Source organism: Rhinopithecus roxellana, chromosome 15, assembly GCF_007565055.1.
Source record: "Rhinopithecus roxellana isolate Shanxi Qingling chromosome 15, ASM756505v1, whole genome shotgun sequence".
NCBI classification, from domain to species: domain Eukaryota; kingdom Metazoa; phylum Chordata; class Mammalia; order Primates; family Cercopithecidae; genus Rhinopithecus; species Rhinopithecus roxellana.
The window spans coordinates 108,723,484-108,745,543 of record NC_044563.1 but is presented as its reverse complement, the minus strand read 5'-3'; the positions used below and the strand labels follow the sequence as shown (position 1 = coordinate 108,745,543).

At 40.0% G+C, this 22,060-nt stretch overlaps 1 protein-coding gene across 1 annotated transcript in view; it reads left to right on the top strand.

Annotated features, from left to right (window-relative positions):
- TRIM44 (tripartite motif containing 44) overlaps positions 1–22,060 on the top strand; it is a 155,008-nt gene that overhangs the window by 5,324 nt on the left and 127,624 nt on the right. The window contains exon 2 of the mRNA XM_010358398.2: positions 17,877–17,954. Within this exon, the coding sequence (XP_010356700.1) occupies positions 17,877–17,954 (78 nt within the window). The remainder of the gene's footprint in view (positions 1–17,876; positions 17,955–22,060) is intronic.

Sequence of the window (22,060 nt, the reverse complement as noted above, 5' to 3'; positions counted from 1 at the left end):
AAGGGAGAGTTGGTTTATTATTGGTGTTTTGTGTTTTTTGTTTGTTTTTGGTTTACATTTTTTAACATCCCCAACATTTTTTATTATTTTTAGTTTCAAACTTTTAAGTTCTGGGGTACATGTGCAGGATGTGCAGGTTTGTTACATAGGTAAACGTGTGCCATGCTGATTTGCTGCACAGATCATCCCAACATTTAGGTATTAAGCCCAGAATCCATTAGCTATTCTTTCTGATGCTCTCCTTCCTCCCACTCCCTATCCACTGACAGGCTCCAGTGTATGTTGTTCCCCACCATGTGTCCATGTGTTCTCATAATTCAGCTCCCACTTATAAGTGAGAAGATGCAGCATTTGGTTTTCTGTTCCTGCATTAGTTTGCTGAGGATAATGGCTTCTGGCTTCATTCATGTCTCTGCAAAGGACATGATCTGATTCGTTTTTATGGCTGCATAGTATTCCATGGGATATGTACCACATTTTCTTTATCCAGTCTATCACTGATGGGCATTTAAGTTGATTCCATGTCTTTTCTATTGTGACTAGCGCTGCAGTGAACATACATGTGCATGTATCTGTATAATAGAATGATCTATATTCCTTTGGGTATATACCCAGTGATGTAATTGTTTTATGTAGTATTTTTGACTATAGACTCAATTTCTTTAATAGTCATAGGTCTGTCTAGGTTGTCCATTTTTTCTTAGGTTAGTTTTGATAAGTTACATTTTCTCAGACATTTCTCCATTTTATCTAAATTTTCAAATGTGCTAGTATAAATTTGTGAATCATATTCTTTTTTTTTTTTTTTTCTGTAGCTGTCTTAGCTATTCCTTTAAGAACTGTAGGCATATTGATTGATAATCTGCCTCTGATAATTCTAGTATGTGAAGACTTTGTGGACCTCTTTCTGCTGCTATTTTTATTTTTTCATGTTTCATGTTTTTATTTCTTTTTGTGCTGGGTTCTGTGTAGCTGTGTAGCTTCTCATTGCTTTTTAAAAATTGCTTATGGTACTTTTCCAAATCTTGCATGAAGCTGCATACTTGGAGAGAGGATTTGAATTTGATTCTGCTAAGGCCTGAGAGTACAACTTGTTTGGAATCCCCTTCTACTAAATTAATTTCTTGAGGTTTCTTGGACCAAACTTTCAGGAGGACCTTGCTCACATCTTAGAGATTTTCTTTCATTTTATCCCCCTCTCTGTTTTGTTTACCTCTCTACCTTCCCCTTTGGATGTTTGGATAGTGACAAGTTTAGTTTGCTTTTACTCTGAGATTTTACCCCTTAGCAGGGTGAAAAAGTGAGAGGGTCCCAAGTCTATATGGAAAGGATCCCCTTTATTTTATTTATTTATTTATTTATTTATTTAGAGACGAAGTTTTGCTCTTGTTGCCTAGGCTGGAGTGCAGTGGCTCCATCTCGGTCAGCTCACTGCAACCTCTGCCTCCCAGGTTCAAGTGATTCTCCTGCCTCAGCCTCCTGAGTAGTTGGGACTGTAGGCGCCCACCACCATGCCCAGCTAATTTTTTGTATTTCTAGTAGAGATGACATTCCACCATGTTGGCCAGGTTGGTCTTGAACTCCTGACCTCAGGTGATCCACCTGCCTTGGCCTCCCAAAGTGCTGGGATTATAGGCATAAGCCACCATGCCTGGCCAGAAAGGATCTCCTTTAAATGGTTTTTTTGTTTGTTTGTTGTTGTTGTTTTTGAGATAGAGTCTCATTCTGTTGTCCAGGCTGGAGTGCAGTAGCATGATCATGGCTCACTGCAACCTTCGCCTCCTGGGTTCAAGCAGTTCTCCTGCCTCAGCCTCCTAAGTAGTAGGGACTACAAGCATGCGCCACCACGCCTGCCTCATATTTTGTAGTTTTAATAGAGACCGGGTTTCACCATGTTGGCTAGGTGGGTCTTGAGCTCCTGACCTCAGATGATGTGCCCACCTTGGCTTCCCAAAGTGCTGGGATTACAGGTGTGAGCCACGCCTGGCCGTCCTTTAAATGTTTTACTCTGAGCATGCCATAGGCTTTGCTTTCTGTTATCCTATACTCCCCTCACACCTCGCTGTCTACTAACCAAATGCACAGCCTAGTTTCTTGGGCTCAGTATATGTTCTCAGATCAAGAACTGCTTCGTGCACCCTGCTTGTCCTAATGTTAGGACATTACTAACTGAACTATAGACTTTACTGAATGTCACTAGTTTTTCCTCTGATGACTTCTGTACCACGATTCTATCTGGGACCTCACATTTCCTTGTTTTGGATGATCTTGACAGTATTAAGTAGTGCTAGTCAGGTATTTTGTAGAATGTTCCTTGATTTGGATTTGTCTGGTATTTTTTTCTCATGGTGGAACTGGAGTTATAAGGTTTGGGGAGAATATAATATTCGTTTATGCTTTGTTTTTTACACTTAGTATGTCCTGGAAATCACTCCATAGATTCGCTTCATTCTTCATGTATAGCAGCTGGAAATACTCCATGAGTGTCCTTGAATTCTTCATTTAAGATACCGTGTTTTTCAACTCTAGAATGTTAATTTGGTTATTTTTTAAGAGATCTGTTTCTCTGGATCTTTTTGGGAATCATCCTTGATTGTATGTTACATTTTTCTGATTCTTTTTTTTTTTTTTTTTTTTGGAGACGGAGTCTCGCTCACTCAGGCTGGAGTGCAGTGGTGCAATCGCGGCTCACTGCAAGCTCCGCCTCCCGGGTTCACGCCATTCTCCTGCCTCAGCCTCCCAAGTAGCTGGGACTACAGGCACCCGCCACTACGCCCGGCTATTGTTGTTGTATTTTTAGTAGAGATGGGGTGTCACCGTGTTAGCCAGGATGGTCACTATCTCCTGACGTCGTGATCCACCCATCTTGGCCTCCCAAGTGCTGGAGGTTACAGGCGTGAGCCACCGCGCCTGGCCACATTTTTCTGATTCTTGTCATGTCTCACAGTTTTTCATTTAATGCCAGATGTTGTGTTTGAAGGAATTGTAGAGACAGAAGTAATATTTTCTTTATTCTTCTCAGAAAGAGCATGGCATTTGCTCTGTTAGGCAGCTAGGGTGAGAAACTGCTAATTTTGATTCAATAGATATAGGAGCTTGATGGCAGCTCTGGTTTCATATGTTTTGAGTGCAATGAGCGTTTGCTTATTGGCAAGAGAGTATCTTGGAACAGTAAAAGTGACTCAGTGGGATGATGGACAAAAGAAGAGGATCGTTGTTACACTGCATTCATTCATTCAGCAAGTACTTATTGAGAATCAACTGAGTGTAGGTACTTTCTAAGTACTGGGAATATAGCAGTGAACAAAATGAAAGTCCGTACTTTTGTCAGAGCTTAAATTCTATTGGAAGGAAGTAGGAAAGAACAAATAAGCAAATAAACATGTAATAAGTATTATAAATGAAAAGTAAAATATAATACAGGATTAGAAAGGGACGGGAAATATCCTAGCTGTACCACTTTTTGACCTTAGGTAAGTTATATTATAGTTTGGCCTTGTTTCTGTATTTCTAAAATGGGCATGATGATAAGAAATAAAATAGAGCTTTTGTGAGAATGAAATTACTTTGTGGTGATTAAGAAACTTTAACAATGCTTAACACATTGTTAGCGCTCACTAAATGTTAGCTCTTCTTTTTATTATTAATATAAAGAGGCTAATTATACAAGTTTAGAATTGAGAGGAATTTGTACAATTTATGTTTTGATACCTCAGTGTTTAACCAGGCTGTCAGTGGCTGGTATTGGCAGTAGAAGGCCAAGTTCTTGCCAAAGTCAGCTGACATTTAGAGAAAAAGCAAACTTCAGAGTAGGCCAGAATGAGCAGAAAAACAGAGTGATCCTACAGCGAGAGGGGATTAGGGATGGAGACAAGCTGATAGGCCAAATGGACTGAGTGAACATCTTGAAGGGACAGATCAGCACTTAGTCACTTGAAGTACTGTTCTTTCTTTTCTCCTGGATGTTGCTATATTACAGTTTTGGTCCGTGGCATTTGGTCTCCAGGGGATTTTGTGGGTCCAAGTTTGAACTGAGCCTAGTCTTGAGCTTTATCATAGAAAAATAGTTATGCAGCCCAATTTATGACTTCTTACCTGAGTCGTGACTTGTCATCTCACATATGTGGGTTTCTCTTACTCTGACCATAATTTCTGGCTACGAAAATGGGTCACTGGATCTGACAAAGGAGCTTGATCTGGCTTATGGATTTATTCATACAAAAATTCTTACATTGTCAAGGGAATTTGCATTCAGAGCTACATTTAATGAATTTTTATGTTGAGCAATAAAAATGCTTTAGATATACTCAATAGTCTAGTATTTTTAAAAATTATTTTGAAAACAACCTACAGTAGAGGAAATATATTTTATACTATGATCTCCTTTATACACACAGCCACTAACCAGACATACCCCGTTAACTCAAATGAGACACCATTTGCCTTACTACATATGATATGTTCTGCTTTCTCTTCTATTCTGTTAAAAAAAAAATTCTGGACCCTCCCACTAAATGGATCTCATGGCACACTAATGTGTCATGTCCTGTGGTTTGAAAACCACTTGTCTAGTTTACCCCAAGATCACCTGAAGAAAAGGTAGAGTCTTACAAAGTGGCAAAGGGAGAAGTGGTTGGCAGAATTCAGTAAATATATAGCATCTGTGGAGTTCTTAACATGGCTTTTCTAAAGACGGATCCAAAGGTTTTTAAGCCACACCCTTTGCTTTTAAGATGGGTGTTTGAGGAGAATGTTTGGTTAAGTGATAAGAGGAACAACTGCTTGGGGAGTGACTGAGGAGACATTGGTATCTGGGTGGATGGAAGAATATAAGTATATGCTCAAAGAGCTGTGATTCTCGAGGAGCTGAAGGTATGCCATAGTGTATTCCATAGGGGTCAGTGAATCTGGCTTTTCAGTCAGCTCATAGAAGAAGCTTTCATAGGGAGACAGAAGGTTGAAGGCTTGCTGTAATGTATCTATTTATGTTTTTAATTTTTTATTCTTGCTGAAGAGATATAGGTCACTTCTAATTAGAGTTTGTAGCACTGGCATACATAGTGGTTCAACCAGTGTCTTATTTATTTGTACAGAATAAGACAAAAGCTAAGACCAAGGTAAAGGGAATGGCATGCTGTCATTAGTTGGAGCCACCCCTGCGTAGTTCTGTAGAAAGTTTATGTGAGGCCTGCAGTTCTGGGATTTCCAATCGAAGTGTACTTTCATAACCTGTAAAAAGTCTTGAAAGTATGCAGTGAACTAGACAGATAGGGCTGTAGCTTTTTGGAATTCACTCTCTCCAGTGGGAAAGAAATAGAGTAATTTTGGATGGTGTTATGTGCTATGAAAACAATAAATCATGGTAATGTAAGAATGAGTTGGTGTGGCAGGATAGGTTACTTTTTGATAAGATGTGTTATAGAAGGCATCTCTGAGCATATGACATTGGGTGAGGACCTGAATTAAGACATCTTGTGAAGTTCTAGGGAAATTTTCCTATTGTGTTACCATTTGATGCTACTGTGTAGAGTCCAGTGATTTTATTCATAGCAGAGACAATTGGTTTGGTTTATATGAACAACTCCTCATAGAAGGGTTAGTTGGCTCTGTAAATGAGAAAATGGCGTTATTCTAGCATTTGAATGTGTTGTTAGCACAGATGAAAATACTGCTCTGTGGAGGGAATATGAGATTATGGGAATCCCTTTTACATTAGTTAGATTTTTTAGGGGATTCAACATTGACGGTGATGGAGCTTCATTAAAGATCTAGAGTGCTTAGCCAGTGGTCTGAACAATCCACTCTTGAGAGAAAAGATCCGGGCTTTTTCTACTCTCTCTCCTAAAAGTCTGGTGCCCTGTTTTTCTCTTTTCTGGCCTTTCAGTCAAAATAGGATGAGTTCATAGGCATTTTATGCTGTTAGGTAATTGCTTTTTTGGGTAAGGTTGCTGATGCAGTAGGCTTATTCTTAGGCTCCTCTGGTGATAAAGGACTCTTGAGCCTCTGTCACCATTGTCTTGACCACAGCTCTCGACATGGAGGTTGCCCTGCCTGCCTCTTCATTGACATACCCACCTTTTCCCTCCCTTTGCATCTAACCCAAGTCTGAGAAGCCAGAGATTCATCTGTATCAGTGCCTCGTATGTGTTCTGCTTGAGGTTATAGTTCAGTCTGGGAGGAGCAGCCCAGTTTCATGCTCTTATTCTTGTTTTAATATTCAGAACCAGGGGCTAAACTTGTTAGGTGGCAGTAAGGAACACAGATGCTTATGGACCTTTCAGAATAGGAGATGTATTATTATGGACAATGGATGAAACAAAAGCTTTAGTCTTGATATGGGGAGTAGAGATGAGAATGGGGTAAGAAACGCAGAAGCCTGACTCTGGGAGAGTTGAATCTTGTGTGTGTGGGTGGGGGAGAGAGAGAGAGAATTTTGTGTGTGTGTGTGTGTGTGTGTGTGTGTGTGTGTGTGCATATCACTATGATAGGATCAAGCCAACATTGCATCAGGTGCAAAAAAAGTCAATATTGATGCCCTTTTTAAATGTCAGAAAACTGATCAAGAATGAAAAAACCAAAACCAACCAATCAAGCAAAATCTCCCAAATCTACCAAAGGCTCAATCCACAATTTACGGCAAATAACTATATGGGCAGTGACTTTGATGTATACTGTAATGTGCTAGATTATTTTTGTTGAACATTTATATATTAAACCCACTTCAGATGGGTTTAGCTAGTTTTTGGTAAGGTAATAATTGGTTTTTAACATCAATAAGAAGATTAGCAAGTACATTCATTATAATATGTCCAAACTATAACATATAGCTAGCTTTCATTTTAGAGACTGATATGTTATTTTTTTAAACTAATTTTATTCATCTGAATAATTTTGGAGCGTTTATTATGGTGAACTGTGTGGTGGATGCTAAGAAGAATAAGCGAAGTTTCCAACTTCAGGAAGCTTACAGCGCAATAGGAAAGATAGTCTTTTCACATGCTTATTTGTGTGTATTAGAGAAAAGGTACAAACAGTATGCTATGGAAGTGGAGAGAAAAGAGAAATTGGTATCACTGGAGATCATGGAGCCAGGAATAGATTCTTAGAGGAAGGAGTCTTCGAGGTGGGCCTTGAAAGATGGATAGGGTGTTACTAGGTAGATATAGACTTTGAAGTATCCTTCTCTGTGTTCCCATTGTAACAGCCTGTGAACATTTATTGTAGCACTAAATACTGTGTACTATGTCATGTTATTTCTTTCCATGTCTTTCACTGGTGGGTTATAAACTCTTTAAGGCTAGAACTATATGTTACTCATCTTTGTATTCCCAGCACCTAGCACAGCGCCTGCTGGATAGTAGATGAACATGAAATATGTGATAAATGTGTGATAGGAAGTATAATAATCTTGTCTAGTTCCAGGGCATTAATGAAGAACTGAGAGAGTATTGCATAATTGTTATATATCAGTATTTACATTGGGATTAATTTGACTGCATCTAAAATAATGAAATAATTTGGAAAAATCCAAAATAACCACTCCCACATGATGTTTATTTCTCTGTCACGTAAAATAACTTTGGGTGTAGGCAGTCTAAGGTTGGTGTGGCAGAACCATGAAGTTACCAGAAATGTAGGCTCTTTTCAGCTCCATTCTGACATCCTTACTGCATCATGGACCAAGATGACTGCTGGAGGTCCAGCTGGTATTTCCAAGTTCCAGAATCACAGACATAGAAAAGTGAAGGGCACACCCCTCTGTTTTTGTTTGTTCGTTTGTTTGAGACAGAGTCTTGCTCTGTCGCCAGGCTAGAGTGCAGTGGCATGATGTCAGCTCACTGCAACCTCCGCCTCCCAGGTTCAAGCGATTCTCCTGCCTCTGCCTCTCAAGTAGCTGGGATTACAGGCACCTGCCACCCCGCCCAACTGATGTTTGTATTTTTAGTAGACACAGGGTTTTGCTGTGTTGGCCAGGATGGTCTCAATCTCCTGACCTCGTGATCTACCCGCCTCGGCCTCCCAAAGTGCTGGGATTACAGGTGTGAGCCACTGCACCTGGCTGGGCACACCCCTCTATTTTAAAGGGAACTCTGGAGAAGTTGTACACATTGCTGGTCATGTTTCATTGGCCAGAACTCAATTCCCTGGCCTTACCTAGTTGCAAGGGAGGCTGGGAGACAGTCATTTGTCCAGGCCACAGTGTATCCAGCTAAAAACCGAGATTCTCTTACTAAGGAAAACTGGGAGAATATTGAAGGACCAAACAGTCTTTGACCCAGTTGGCTTTGCAGTCTGTTTTTGAGTCTTAGCTCTTCCACCTACTAGCTGTATAATGTTGAGTAATTCACTCAGCCTCTGAGTCTTGGTTTCTTCTTCTGTAACATGAGCTAAGTAATTGTTTCTCCCTATTGAGTTATCATGAGGAACAAACAAGATCATAGATGTAAAGAGTTGAGCACGGTGCCTGGAATATCATAAGCCCTCAGCAATGGGTTGCTCTTATTCTTATTACTGTTATAAAGCCATCTAAGGTTCTATTCTGAGTTCCATTCCAGACAAGTTAGTCTGGCAGCAGTAGAAGTTCTGGACACCAAGTTTCTTGGGTGCAAACTGTTCATCCCCCTCTCCTTCTGTTCCTTCTGCCTGCTCTAATCTGGTGGGTAGATAGGCTGGAGAAAAACTTGCCTTCAGAGAAGAGGCTTCTGTATATTTCAGTGTCCTGCTGATGCCTTATGCACTAGCTAACCAAAACACAGCTGGTAGGTCTAATTTTAGGTTCACAAGTCTTGCTGGTTGTCCTCTTTAGATTCTGTTTTACATTCTGAACTGTGGGAAGTTTTTATAGAAGCAGAGGGGAGGTGGGGACAATATACTCTTCACTTTCTGGTTAGAAAATAACCTTCATTTTCTTTCTAGTAGGCAGTCATGGGGAGAGATGTAAGGTTAAGTTTATATAGGCACCCCTACTATTTTCCTCTCAATTTTGAGTGTGTGTGAACCCTGGCAGGCTTGAACCTGTGTTGATTGGTAGACTCTAACTTCATGTGTATAAATAATGAAAATGCTAATCTTTGGCCAAGGTTATAAAACCAAGAAGAGTCTAGAAACTTTTGTCTGTTGTTGAGTTTTGAGACTCTGTTTCCAGATATATGAGAAAAATAACATAGCTGTCGTTTATTGAGTGGCCAGGTCATTTTCATATATTGTTTCATTTGTTTCTTTTTTTTTTTTTTTTTTTTTTTTTGAGACGGAGTCTCGCTCTGTCGCCCAGGCTGGAGTGCAGTGGCCGGATCTCAGCTCACTGCAAGCTCCGCCTCCCGGGTTCACGCCATTCTCCTGCCTCAGCCTTCCCGAGTAGCTGGGACTACAGGCGCCCGCCAGGTCGCCCGGCTAGTTTTTTGTATTTTTAGTAGAGACGGGGTTTCACCGTGTTAGCCAGGATGGTCTTGATCTCCTGACCTCGTGATCCGCCCGTCTCGGCCTCCCAAAGTGCTGGGATTACAGGCTTGAGCCACCGCGCCCGGCCTCATTTGTTTCTTAATAAAATTCCACAATAAGCTGTGTTGTTATGTTTCCATTTTATATATGAGGAAACTCAAAAGAGGTTAAATTTTGCTGAAGGTTACTTAGCTAGCAAGTGTAAGGACTGGGATTTGAATCCAGGCCTGACAAAGTACATATTCTTTCCATCATTGCATTTTGCCTTTACAAATTTGATTACTCCCTCTCATATTTAAGCCAAGCTGTACTGGTACATTATCCTTATGTTTATTTTCTGTATGAAGGTATTTAATAGATGAATACTTTCTCAATATCCTAAAACTATTTTTCCCCTTCTCTTTGGTCTTCTTTCTATATATTGTATATAATTTTAATTAGTAACAGATTTTTTTTTTTAATTTTGTTCTATTCAGCACTTGTCTAGGTCAATACCTGATACTTAGTAGTCACTCAGTATTGTTATTTAATTAATAATAACAATAACAGAAATGATAAGTAACATTTATTGAGAACTTAGCTTGTACCTCTTCTCTAAACTTTCTGCATATTTTTTCATTTAATGTGCACCACAATTCTTTGAAGTATAGTATTTCTTAAGTTAGTGGCATGTTATTTTCTTTTGATCTATTTATTCATTCAACATATATTTATCGAAGGCTTAAAATTTGCCAGGTGGAGTATTTTGGGCAGTAGGGAACCAACAAGAAGCAACTCTAAGTCATGGAATTTATAATCTTTGAGCAGAACAGACAGTAAGCAAGTTAAATAATAAGTAATATTTTAAATAATGATAAGTGCTATGAATAAACAAACCGGGGAAGGAGATAGGGACTGACTGCGATGTGGGAATGAGAGGGAAGCTTTTTAAGGATCCGAAGACTTTTTGAACTAGTGACCTGGGTGTAGTTAGAGCCAGTGATGAGAAGCTCTAGGGGCATAGTGGTTCAACTGAAGGGAATAGCAAGTGTAAAGGCCCTAAGATAGAACAAGTTTACTAAGGGGATAAAATGAATGGCTGGAGTATAATCAGTAGGGGTCGAGTGGGGGTTGAGTAGTAGATGAGGTCAGATTACCAAGTAGGCTGTGGTAAGGATTTTGGGTTTTATTCTAAGTAGTCATAGACTGTTTAAGCAAGGGAGTAAATGATCTGATTTATATTCTTAAAACTTCTCTTTGGTTCCTATGTGGAGAATGGGCTGTAGGGTAGCAAGAGCGGGAGCAGTATTGCTGCTTATGCTAGGTTGGGAATAGTGAACAATACAATAGTGAAGAATACATGCCAATTGGATATGGCATATATTTTAGAGTTAGGCCTAAAAAGACTTGCTGATGGATTTTTTTCAGACCCAAGAATGACTTTGTGTCTGACAACTAAAAGTGATGGCCTAGTGTGGGAGTGGGGGGTTTGGAGTTAGAAAATGAAGTAATATGGAGGAGATAACTTTTGTACATGGGACGGCGGTACTAAAATTTAATTTCATTTCCTTTTGACAAAACTTTGCTTTCTGATTCCTTGGGAGGACTTCTCCCCTCCCCCTCCCCTCTCCCCCTCCCCTCTCCCCCTCCCCTCTCCCCCTCCCCTCTCTTCCTCCCCTCTCTTCCTCCCCTCTCTTCCTCCCCTCTCCCCCTCCCCTCTCCCCTCCCCTCTCCTCCTCCCCTCTCCTCCTTCTCTCTCCCCCTCCCCTTCCCCTTCCCTCTTCTCCTCTCCCCACTCCCCTCCCCTCTCCACTCTCTCAGTCAGTCTCTTGCTCTGTTGCTCAGGATGGAGTGCAGTTGATCCCCACCCACTGCAACCTCCACCTCCTGGGTTCAGGTGATTCTCATGTTTCAGCCACCCAGGTAGCTGGGAATACAGGCATGCGCTACCATGCCCAGCTTATTTTTGTATTTTTAGTGGAGATGGGGTCTCCACTAAAAATCACCTTGGCCAGGCTGGTCAACCATCTTGGCCAGGCTGGTCTCAAACTCCTGGCCTCAAATGATCTGCCTGCTTTGACCTCCCAAAGTGCTGGGATTACAGGTATGAGCCACTGTGCCTGGCCAAGAAGGACTTCTGTATTCCATCTTCTGATCCTTTTCCACTATTTCTCCCCGACAAGATCTTCTGGTAAAATGACTAAGTTGGATTGATGTTTTGTTTTTTTTTTTTTTATTTTTGAAGAATGATATCAACACAAGCCAATGGAATAGGGAGAAAAACACCCCAAAACAGATAGCTAGTATTCTTTCTGAATTCAACATCTTCTGATTGATTCTTTGTAATAATAGAATTCAATATTCAGGAGCCAGTTTAGGATATTTATGTGGCTTATATTTACATTTTTGCTGACACGTAACTTTTCTTTTCGGTGTCTAGCTGGTTATTGACATTAGACTAGACTGACTTCCATGAAAGTGCAGAGACCACTTGTCAGGGAATACTTCTTCCTATTCTGATGCCACTGCTACCTGCCATATTCTACTTTTGCTTCTACCCTTTGCCCATTTTTAAGGCATGTTTCCATTAGAATGAGATGTTATTTCTGTGTTTTGGGGTGGATGGATATGAATGTATCAGGTAATATGTGCTCCTTTGAAGAAAGGTACCCCAATTTTCATGGTGTTCAAACACAAGGAACCTTAGAAGTAGAAAACTTTTAGAATTGTTTCTGGGGATAGCAACCTCAAATATCTACCAGAAAGGTAATGTAAACAAGAGAAGCAAGCCAAGGTAACTGGCAAACTTGAGAGAGCTTGCTTTGCCTAAAGCGAATAGTTGCTACTCAGCTTCAGCCAATTTCTGCTATATCGGAATGGGAGCCCATTACCGTCAGACCCTTTGGATTTACAAAAGAAGCTAGAAATCTTTATTTTTATGTCATATGTCCTGATTTTTAAATGCTAGCAACTAATTTAAAACTCGTAGTGGATGTGTGGGACAACACTCTAAAAGCCACAGAAAATAGTTCTGTAGGCCACAAGCTGTCGATGTATATAGCTTTTGGTCTGGTCCATCTTCCTCATTTACAGATGGGGAAAACAGAAACCCAGGGATGTAAAATGACTTTTCCACGCTCACACAAGCAGTTACTGGCAGTGCTAGTAGTAAAACCTGGGTTTCCTTTCTCTTTGTGCAATGCTCTTTACATTTGGAATGTTAATTGTTTTTGAGGATGTGAGAAAAGCTAATGTCATGTACAGCCCAAATTTTATATTGTTTTGAGGATTTCAGACCCCCCGAAATGCATACATGAGTATCAAGTAAAGAACCTTCTCTTGAATCTCCTGGTTCATATGTTTGCAGTGTTAAAGGAAAAGGCCCCAGTATTTACATTTAGGCAAACTCATGGGAAGAAGCGCTGGAAGCAGGAGACCTTGGCCCTCTTGGTCAAATTCTACCTCTCTCCCTCCCTTCTTGCCTGTCTTTTTTTGTTTGTTTGTTTTTTAGTATGCTAAATCCTAGCTATGCAAGTAGTAGGAATATATTTAACTCTAAAATCCGTCTATCCCAACTACCAGTCCCAGCAATAATTGCTTTTCTAATATTTTACATAACTATATCACTCATAGAAAGTAATCGTTTTTTAAAAATTATATTTATTACATGTACCATTTTGCAATTTTTTTGTTTGTTTTTTTGTTTGTTTGTTTGTTTGTTTTGTTTTAAATTCAACAGTATGTCCTGCCTTGTATCCAGGTACATACAACCTACCTCATTCTTTTTATTTGCTATGTCATGTTCCACAGTGTGTTAATTCAGTGGTTTATTTAGCCACCCACTATTGATGAATCCTTGGGGTGTTTGCAGATTTTTAGTATTACAAACAATGCTGAAATAAATAATTTTATACATGCATCCTTGACACAGGTGCTAGTCTTCTTCAAGAGGAAAGGAGCAGTGGATTGGTAGGCATGTGATTTCAGAGTGGCAGTTATTTTATATATCCATCAACAACATATGGAAGTCCCCAATTTCCCCAGGGCCTAACACTTGCTGTTACGAGATTAAAATTTATTTCAGGCTGATGGGTGAGAAATGATATTTTAATCATGAATGAGTTTGAGCATCTTTTGCCTGTTTTGATGTGTTTGCATTTCACATTTCTGTTTTTTTTTAAAGAAGGGTCTTGTTTATCTGTTCATAATTTTGGGGGGATTCCTTTTGGGTTTATTTGGCTTTTTCTTACTGATTTATAGAAATTCCTTATGTGTTTTTTCTGTATTCTTGATACAAATGTCTTCCATTGTATATGTTATAAATCTTTTTAATTTAGATGTTTCTGATCTTGGTTTTGGCACTGACCAGTTCTGTGATTTTGGGGACATTGTTTGACATCCACAGTGCCATTTTAGTCCATTGTGAAGTGAGAATACACTACCTTTTAGTTATTGTGTTATTGTGAAATGCCAATGAAAGAGTGTAAGTGCTCTGAGCTTTGGGTTCATTTGATTTTCACCAGCCATTTTTCTCAGCTGTAAAGTGAGAATACACTGCTTTTTAGGGTTATTGTGAAATGCCAACGAAAGAGCGTATGAAAGTGCTTTGGAGACTAAAGAATACCTTCACATGTACAGCATTTTGTCCTTTCTTTGGTTTTATTATGACTCATCCCTAGGAGCTGGCTTTTGTGAAGCATCCTACGCTTCTGCAGATAAATCAAATTCTGAGTGGTAGGTGTCACAACGTAGCACTTGTCTCTTTTTATTCTACACCTTCTTGGGGAGGAGCAAGGTGCATAAACAAGATATGCTCACATTGAACTCCTGTGTTCTTAGAATGCATTGGGCGGGATGGAGGTGGAGAAGTACGGATAGCAGGAGAATCCTACTACTTTGCTAGTCATGGTATGTGCCCCAAGGATTGACAATCATTTCTACTGTGGAACCAGATGTCTACAAGGTGAATTAGGCTGCCTTTTCTTACTATCCTGGTTCACTTCTCAATTAGAACTCAGGTTTCAGAGGCAGCTGTTCTGTTCCACTATCTTTTCTGTTCACTGGTTTCCTAATTAGGGAACATATGAGGGTATAATCTGTCTGGCTATCTTTTGACTAATGGCTGTCCTCAACAACCAAATAATTAACCGAAACATGGTACTATTCTATGGTTTGGGGATACTCAGACTCAGATACCACCACCCTTAGCCCCTGACCTATCCTGACCTATGTCCCATACTTTTTTTTTTTTTTTTTTATGCAGTCTCACTCTGTCACCCAGGCTGGAATGCAGTGGAGTGATCTTGACTCACTGTAGCCTCTGCCTCCCAGGTTCAAGCGATTCTCCTGCTTCAGCCTCCTGAGTAGCAGGGCTGTGTCCCATGCTTTTGAAGACCCCTCCTGTAGCCATGCCTATCCCCTTCCATACCACTCTTCAAGTACCTAGCTACCCAAGAATTACCTTCCAGGGCCTGCAGAGCCTCCTCCTGAGTCCATCTGCCTAAAGATGGACCAGTTTCTGATACATGTATCCCTAGGTCTCACATGTGTATCATGGATGACCTAGAAGGGTATTCTCAGCTTGGACATGCTAGCTTGAACACCTGTGCACAAGGCCCCAGAGTCCATTCGGACTCTTGCCCCAGCTCTGCAGCTGTCAGGGTTGGGTCTGCCCTGAGGAGCCTCTCCCTTCTGACCAACTGCTTATTTTATGGATTTTTTAAGAAGCCTTTGGGAAAGGTTTTCTCACCACTCATTTAGAGACTGAGTATAGCAGGCTCACCATAGAGCCCAGTTAATCTTGAATAATTCACAGAGAGTGAAGTGGGGAGGTGGAACAGGTGAGTTTCCTGAAGGGAGGCTCTCTTAAGTTGCCTCTCCTCTGTCTCTTGCCTGGTTAGGTGATGCTGCTGATGTTTTGTGAAAGCTTTGTGAAAAGGAGGAAGGATTCTGCTGACACACTGAATTTTTATGAAAGAAGGCTAAGGGTTCCCTTATCCATTCACACAAGGCACATCTGCTTGCAGACAGGCTGTCTGCTTCTTAGGGATTCCTTCATTGTCGTTTTATTCTTTTCTGAAGGTTTTAAGGCACAGTTTGGTGCATTCCTTTCTGCTCACTAGAGCCAGGGGGACGTCATAAGATATCAGAGCTATTGCCGAAGAGCTTAAAATGGGCCCTGGCAGCTGGGATGTGGGGGAAGAGAGCTTTCCAGGGACAAGTGACCTGCTTGTTCAGCCAATGAGAAGCAGATTAGAGGAATGATATCACCAGACAGGCTTTATTGTCTGATCATCTCGTAAAAGCAGGATTGTGTCTGGCAACTTAACCCTTTTTTAGGCACTTCAGGTCTCACCTGCTCCCTGGTATATGACCTCTAAGTTCCTTTTCTCAGCTGTCTGCTATGAGACCACAGAGATTAAAGACTAAAATTAGTGGAGGATATAGGGGAGTTGTAAACCATCACTTTAAAAAATAGAACTTATTAAAATTTAGAACCTCTGCTAAAATGGAAATGTGATCTAAGCTGTGTTTGAAGAACACATCTAAAGTAGATATGGGTGGTAGTCATGTTGTGTCTGATTTTTACTGTGTAGACTTGAGAGGCAAGAGAGGTCAGAGGGGGAGAAATTGAGCCTTTAGTATATTTTAATTTATATAGTGGAATCTGATTAGGTATTTCCTGTTTTGGAGGAATTGAAATTAGTTCTGTAAATTAGGAAGATATGTTATCACGGATCCAGAGACCAATTTTGAGTAAGAGATATTTGCAGTGTCTTTCTTTTCTTGTGCTTCTTTGTTGTCCCTACCGCATAGAAATGACAGTGATTTTACCTGTTTGTGCTTCCTTTCCCTCATTGGTAAAATGAATGTTCCTACCTATCTCATAGAATTGTTGACATAAGAAAATAAATGAATTCCTGTGATTTTAGATTGTCCTATATACAATATAATGTATTATTATTATGGCATTCATGTCTTAAGATTATATGTTCATTCATTGATTTGTTCAGACTTTTTACAACATCTAGATGTTGGGCGTAAGAGATACAGAGATATAAAAAAATTACGGTTCTTGCCCTTAAGGAACTGAAAATATCATGAGGGAGACAGATAGTAATAAAACTGTTTCATACTTCCTTTTGTATTTACCATGTGCCAGGCTCTGTTCTGAGTACCTTGACATACATTAACTAATTTAATCTTACTACAGTCCTATGAAATAGATACTGTTATTGGCTCTGTTTTACAGATAGAGAAATTGAGACATAGGCTAAGTAACTTGCCTACGGTCACACAGCTAGTGTGTGACTAATGGCACTAGGGCTGTAGTCTGTGCTCTAAATCTGTACTGACCAATATAGTAGTCACTAGTCACATGTGGCTTTGGAGCACTTGTAATGTGGCTGGTTTAAGTTGATTCGGCTATAATTGTGAAGTACTAGATTTCAAAGACCTAACATGAAAAAAAAAATCTCATGTTGAAATTGCATGTTGTAATGATATTTTGAATATACTGAGTTAAGTAAAATATATCAAAATCAATTTTACTTTTTAATTATGGCAATTATAAAATTATATACATATGCTTGCATTTGGGGCTCACATTAGTCTTTTATTGTACTGTGCGACTCTAAATCATTATACTGTAATAATAGTAATAGCATGTGAAATTTTTGAGCACTCATTGTGTGTGAGCCACATACTGTGCTAATACCTTTTAAAACACTTTCAATTAGGCCCCAAAATAGCCCAGTTTATTATCACTATTTTATAGAAGGGGGAGAAGGTTTTGAGAAATTCAGTAATTTGCCTGAAATCAATCAACTAGTTAATGGCAAATCCAAAATTGGAACTGTATATGTCTGACTCAGAAACCCATGAGTTTTGTGGTTTTTTTGGTCTTGAACTCCTGGCCTCAAGCAGTGCTCCTGCCTCAGCCTCCTGAGTAGCTGAAATAACAGGTGCAAGCTACCACACCCGATTAAAAAACCTGTGTTCTTAATCAGCGCACTGCAGTTCCATTCGTAATTAAATTTCAGACTATTTGTTTTATTTTTATAAGTATATTTAATATTGCATACTTCTGTATCTGATGCATAAAGCTTCAAAATTAAAATTACTAGTCTATAAAATAGCCATCTTGTATGGGACTGTCTTTTGTAGAGCCACAGTGAACACTGGCACAGTTGAGCCTGAGGTGAAGCAGTGAGTCAGCCTATACAAATTGTATTTAATTTTCATTCCATATAGTTCTGCCAGTCACTGGGCAATTTATGTTCTGACACTGTTTGTCCATAGAGAAGGGAAAGAGGGACAGTGCACCTCTCCTTAGTTGTTTAGCTCTCTTGGCTGCGAAGAAAAAGTTGCTTTTTATTTCATTGTCCTCCAAAATGCTGTTTGTGTTTGAGAGAGCAACAAAATGCTGTCTAGTGACCCCTCACTTTTCTTTCTTCTAGAGCAAAGACTCAGGTGGACTGAAGGCGGCTATGATCGAATTGGTGGAAAGGTTGAAGTTCAAGAGCTCCGACCCTAAAGTAAGTATTGTTTGGAATTGATTGGGTGTTGATACCCCACGCATTTCATTCTCCTTGAGCTAAAATTGTGGGGTATTGATGATCATCTCTCTGAACATTGCATTAAGATTTAATTAAGCCTGCCCATCAGAAACAGTGTCCTGATATGCCTAGAGATAAGTCATCTATTTTCCCCGTCTCTTATTTTATGACTTACAACACATAATCATTAATTGTTTTCCCTGAACTGCAGACAAGTGCATTTTTAATCCTTCTTTACAGGGAGTCTTTGAATCTTTGGTCCTCTGTGTCCATTAAATGCAGCCAAAGGCATCTGAGAGAAATACAGATCTTTTTTTTTTTTTTCTTGAGACAGATTCTCACTCTGCTGCACAGACTGGAGTGCAGTGGCGCAATCTTGACTCACTGCAACCTCTGCTTCCTGGGTCCAAGCCATTCTCCTGCCTCAGCCTCCCAAGTAACTGGGATTACAGGTGTGCACCACCATGCCCTGCTAATTTTTGTACTTTTAGTAGAGATGGGGTTTCACCATGTTGGTCAGGCTGGTCTCGAACTCCTGACCTTGTGATCTGCTTGCCTCAGCCTCCCAAAGTGCTGGGACTACAGGTGTGAGCCACCGCGCCCGGCCGAGAGATACAGGTCATCTTAATGCCAGGGACTGGCATAGGATCCAGACTCATCTAGTTGGTGTTCAGCACTAGCATCTTATCTCTCCACTGCTTCCAGGAGCCAGCTGCCACTCAGAATACTTTTTTCCTTATGACCTGTAGTCTGGTTTGGGAACTGTTTTAAGTGTCCCAGCTTTTTTTTGTTTTTTTGTTGTTGTTGTTTTTTTTTGATATGTCAGGGTCTAGCGGATTGATATTCTGGGAGACACCATAATGGGGTGGAAGTAAACTGAGAACTGAACATGCTGGAGGGACTATGACTAACACAGACTTCCTTCTCTTCCCTATCCGGACACTTACTGTGGCACTACCTGGTATTGGGGCCAGCTGGCTTTGCCTTAGAATCAAAGTTTCTCACAGTTAAATAGGGAAAGGAGCATGATTTCATTTTACTGTAGGTTCTTTTTGTTTTTTGTTTTTTGTTTTTAACAGGAATGGGACTAACATTTCTTGAGTATCTACTGAGAGCCAGGCACTTTGCTAGGACTCTTACATAATTGTGCTAAAATATACATACAAAATTTTAACCATTTTTGAGTGTACAGTTCAATGGCATTAACTGTAGCATTCACTTTGGTTTTTTGTTTGTTTTTGTTTTTTGTTTTTTTTGAGATGGAGTGTCGCTCTGGTGCCCAGGCTAGAGTGCAGTGGCATGATCTCAGCTCATTGCAGCCTCCGCCTCCCAGGTTCAAGTGATTCCCTGCCTCAACCCCTGAGTGGCTGGGACTACAGGCACACACCACCACACTCAGCTAACTTTTTGTATTTTTACTGGAGACAGAGTTTCACCATGTTGGCCAGGCTGGTTTCGAACTCGTGACCTCAGGCTATCTGCCCTCCTCAGTCTCCCAAAGTGCTGGGATTATGGGCATGACCCACCACACCTGGCCACACTTGGTTGTACAACCATCACCACTGTCCATCTTTAGAGCTTTTTTACTGTCCCAAACTGAAATTCTGTACCCGTTAACGCTAACTTCTCATTCCTGCTTTCCCCTTAAATATTTTTAATTATTTAAAAACACTGTAAAGTAGCATTTTATTCCTACTTTATTGATGAGAACACTGAGGTTTAGAAAGGTAGAATCATCTGCTCAAATCTAATGTAATATAGATGTGAAATTCAAACTCTGACTCCAGTGCCTGTACTCTTTGTTTTATGTCATGCTGCAAACGAAGCACTGGATTTTATCTCCTTTCTACCACATAATCACATTGTGCTGCAGTTTTCTTTTTTTTTTATTATTATACTTTAAGTTCTAGGGTACATGTGCATAATGTGCAGGTTTGTTACATATGTATACTTGTGCCATGTTGGTGTGCTGCACCCATCAACTAGTCACTTACATCAGGTATAACTCCCAATGTAATCCCTCCCCCCTCCCCCCTCCCCATGATAGGCCCCGGTGTGTGATGCTCCCCTTCCCGAGTCCAAGTGGATCTCATTATTCAGTTCCCACCTATGAGTGAGAACATGCGGTGTTTGGTTTTCTGTTCTTGCGATAGTTTGCTGAGAATGATGGTTTCCAGCTGCATCCATGTCCCTACAAAGGACTCAAACTCATCTTTTTTATGGTTGCATAGTATTCCATGGTATATATGTGCCACATTTTCTTAATCCAGTCTGTCACTGATGGACATTTGGGTTGATTCCAAGTCTTTGCTATTGTGAATAGTGCCGTAATAAACATACGTGTGCATGTGACTTTATAACAGCATGATTTGTAATCCTTTGGGTATATCCCCAGTAATGGGATGGCTGGGTCATATGGTACTTCTAGTTCTAGATCCTTGAGGAATTGCCATACTGTTTTCCATAATGGTTGAACTAGTTTACAATCCCACCAACAGTGTAAAAGTGTTCCTATTTCTCCACATCCTCTCCAGCACCTGTTGTTTCCTGACTTCTTAATGATTGCCATTCTAACTGGTGTGAGATGGTATCTCATTGTGGTTTTGATTTGCATTTCTCTGAAGGCCAGTGATGATGAGCATTTATTCACGTGTCTGTTGGCTGTATGAATGTCTTCTTTTGAGAAGTGTCTGTTCATATCCTTTGCCCACTTTTTAATGGGGTTCTTTGTTTTGTTCTTGTAAATTTGAGTTCTTTGTAGGTTCTGGATATTAGCCCTTTGTCAGATGAGTAGATTGCAAAAATTTTCTCCCATTCTGTAGGTTGCCTGTTCACTCTGATGGTAGTTTCTTTTGCTGTGCAGAAGCTCTTTAGTTTAATTAGATCCCATTTGTCAATTTTGGCTTTTGTTGCCTTTGCTTTTGGTGTTTTAGACATGAAGTCCTTGCCCATGCCTATGTCCTGAATGGTATTACCTAGGTTTTCTTCTAGGGTTTTTATGGTATTAGGTCTAACATTTAAGTCTCTAATCCATCTTGAATTAATTTTCATATAAGGAGTAAGGAAAGGATCCAGTTTCAGCTTTCTACTTATGGCTAGCCAATTTTCCCAGCACCATTTATTAAATAGGGAATCCTTTCCCCATTTCTTGTTTTTCTCAGGTTTATCAAAGATCAGATGGCTGTAGATGTGTGGTATTATTTCTGAGGACTCTGTTCTGTTCCATTGGTCTATATCTCTGTTTTGGTACCAGTACCATGCTGTTTTGGTTACAGTAGCCTTGTAGTATAGTTTGAAGTCAGGTAGCGTGATGCCTCCAGCTTTGTTCTTTTGACTTAGGATTGTCTTGGAAATGCGAGCTCTTTTTTGGTTCCATATGAACTTTAAAGCAGTTTTTTCCAATTCTGTGAAGAAAGTCATTGGTAGCTTAATGGGGATGGCATTGAATCTATAAATTACCTTGGGCAGTATGGCCATTTTCACGATATTGATTCTTCCTATCCATGAGCATGGTATGTTCTTCCATTTGTTTGTGTCCTCTTTTATTTCACTGAGCAGTGGTTTGTAGTTCTCCTTGAAGAGATCTTTTACATCCCTTGTAAGTTGGATTCCTAGGTATTTTATTCTCTTTGAAGCAATTGTGAATGGGAGTTCATTCCTGATTTGGCTCTCTGTTTGTCTGTTACTGATGTATAAGAATGCTTGTGATTTTTGCACATTGATTTTGTATCCTGAGACTTTGCTGAAGTTGCTTATCAGCTTAAGGAGATTTTGGGCTGAGACAATGGGGTTTTCTAAATATACAATCATGTCATCTGCAAACAGAGACAATTTGACTTCTTCTTTTCCTAACTGGATACCCTTGATTTCTTTCTCTTGCCTGATTGCCCTAGCCAGAACTTCCAACACTATGTTGAATAGGAGTGGTGAGAGAGGACATCCCTGTCTTGTACCAGTTTTCAAAGGGAATGCTTCCAGTTTTTGCCCATTCAGTATGATATCGGCTGTGGGTTTTTCATAAATAGCTCTTATTATTTTAAGATACGTTCCATCAATACCGAATTTATTGAGCGTTTTTAGCATGA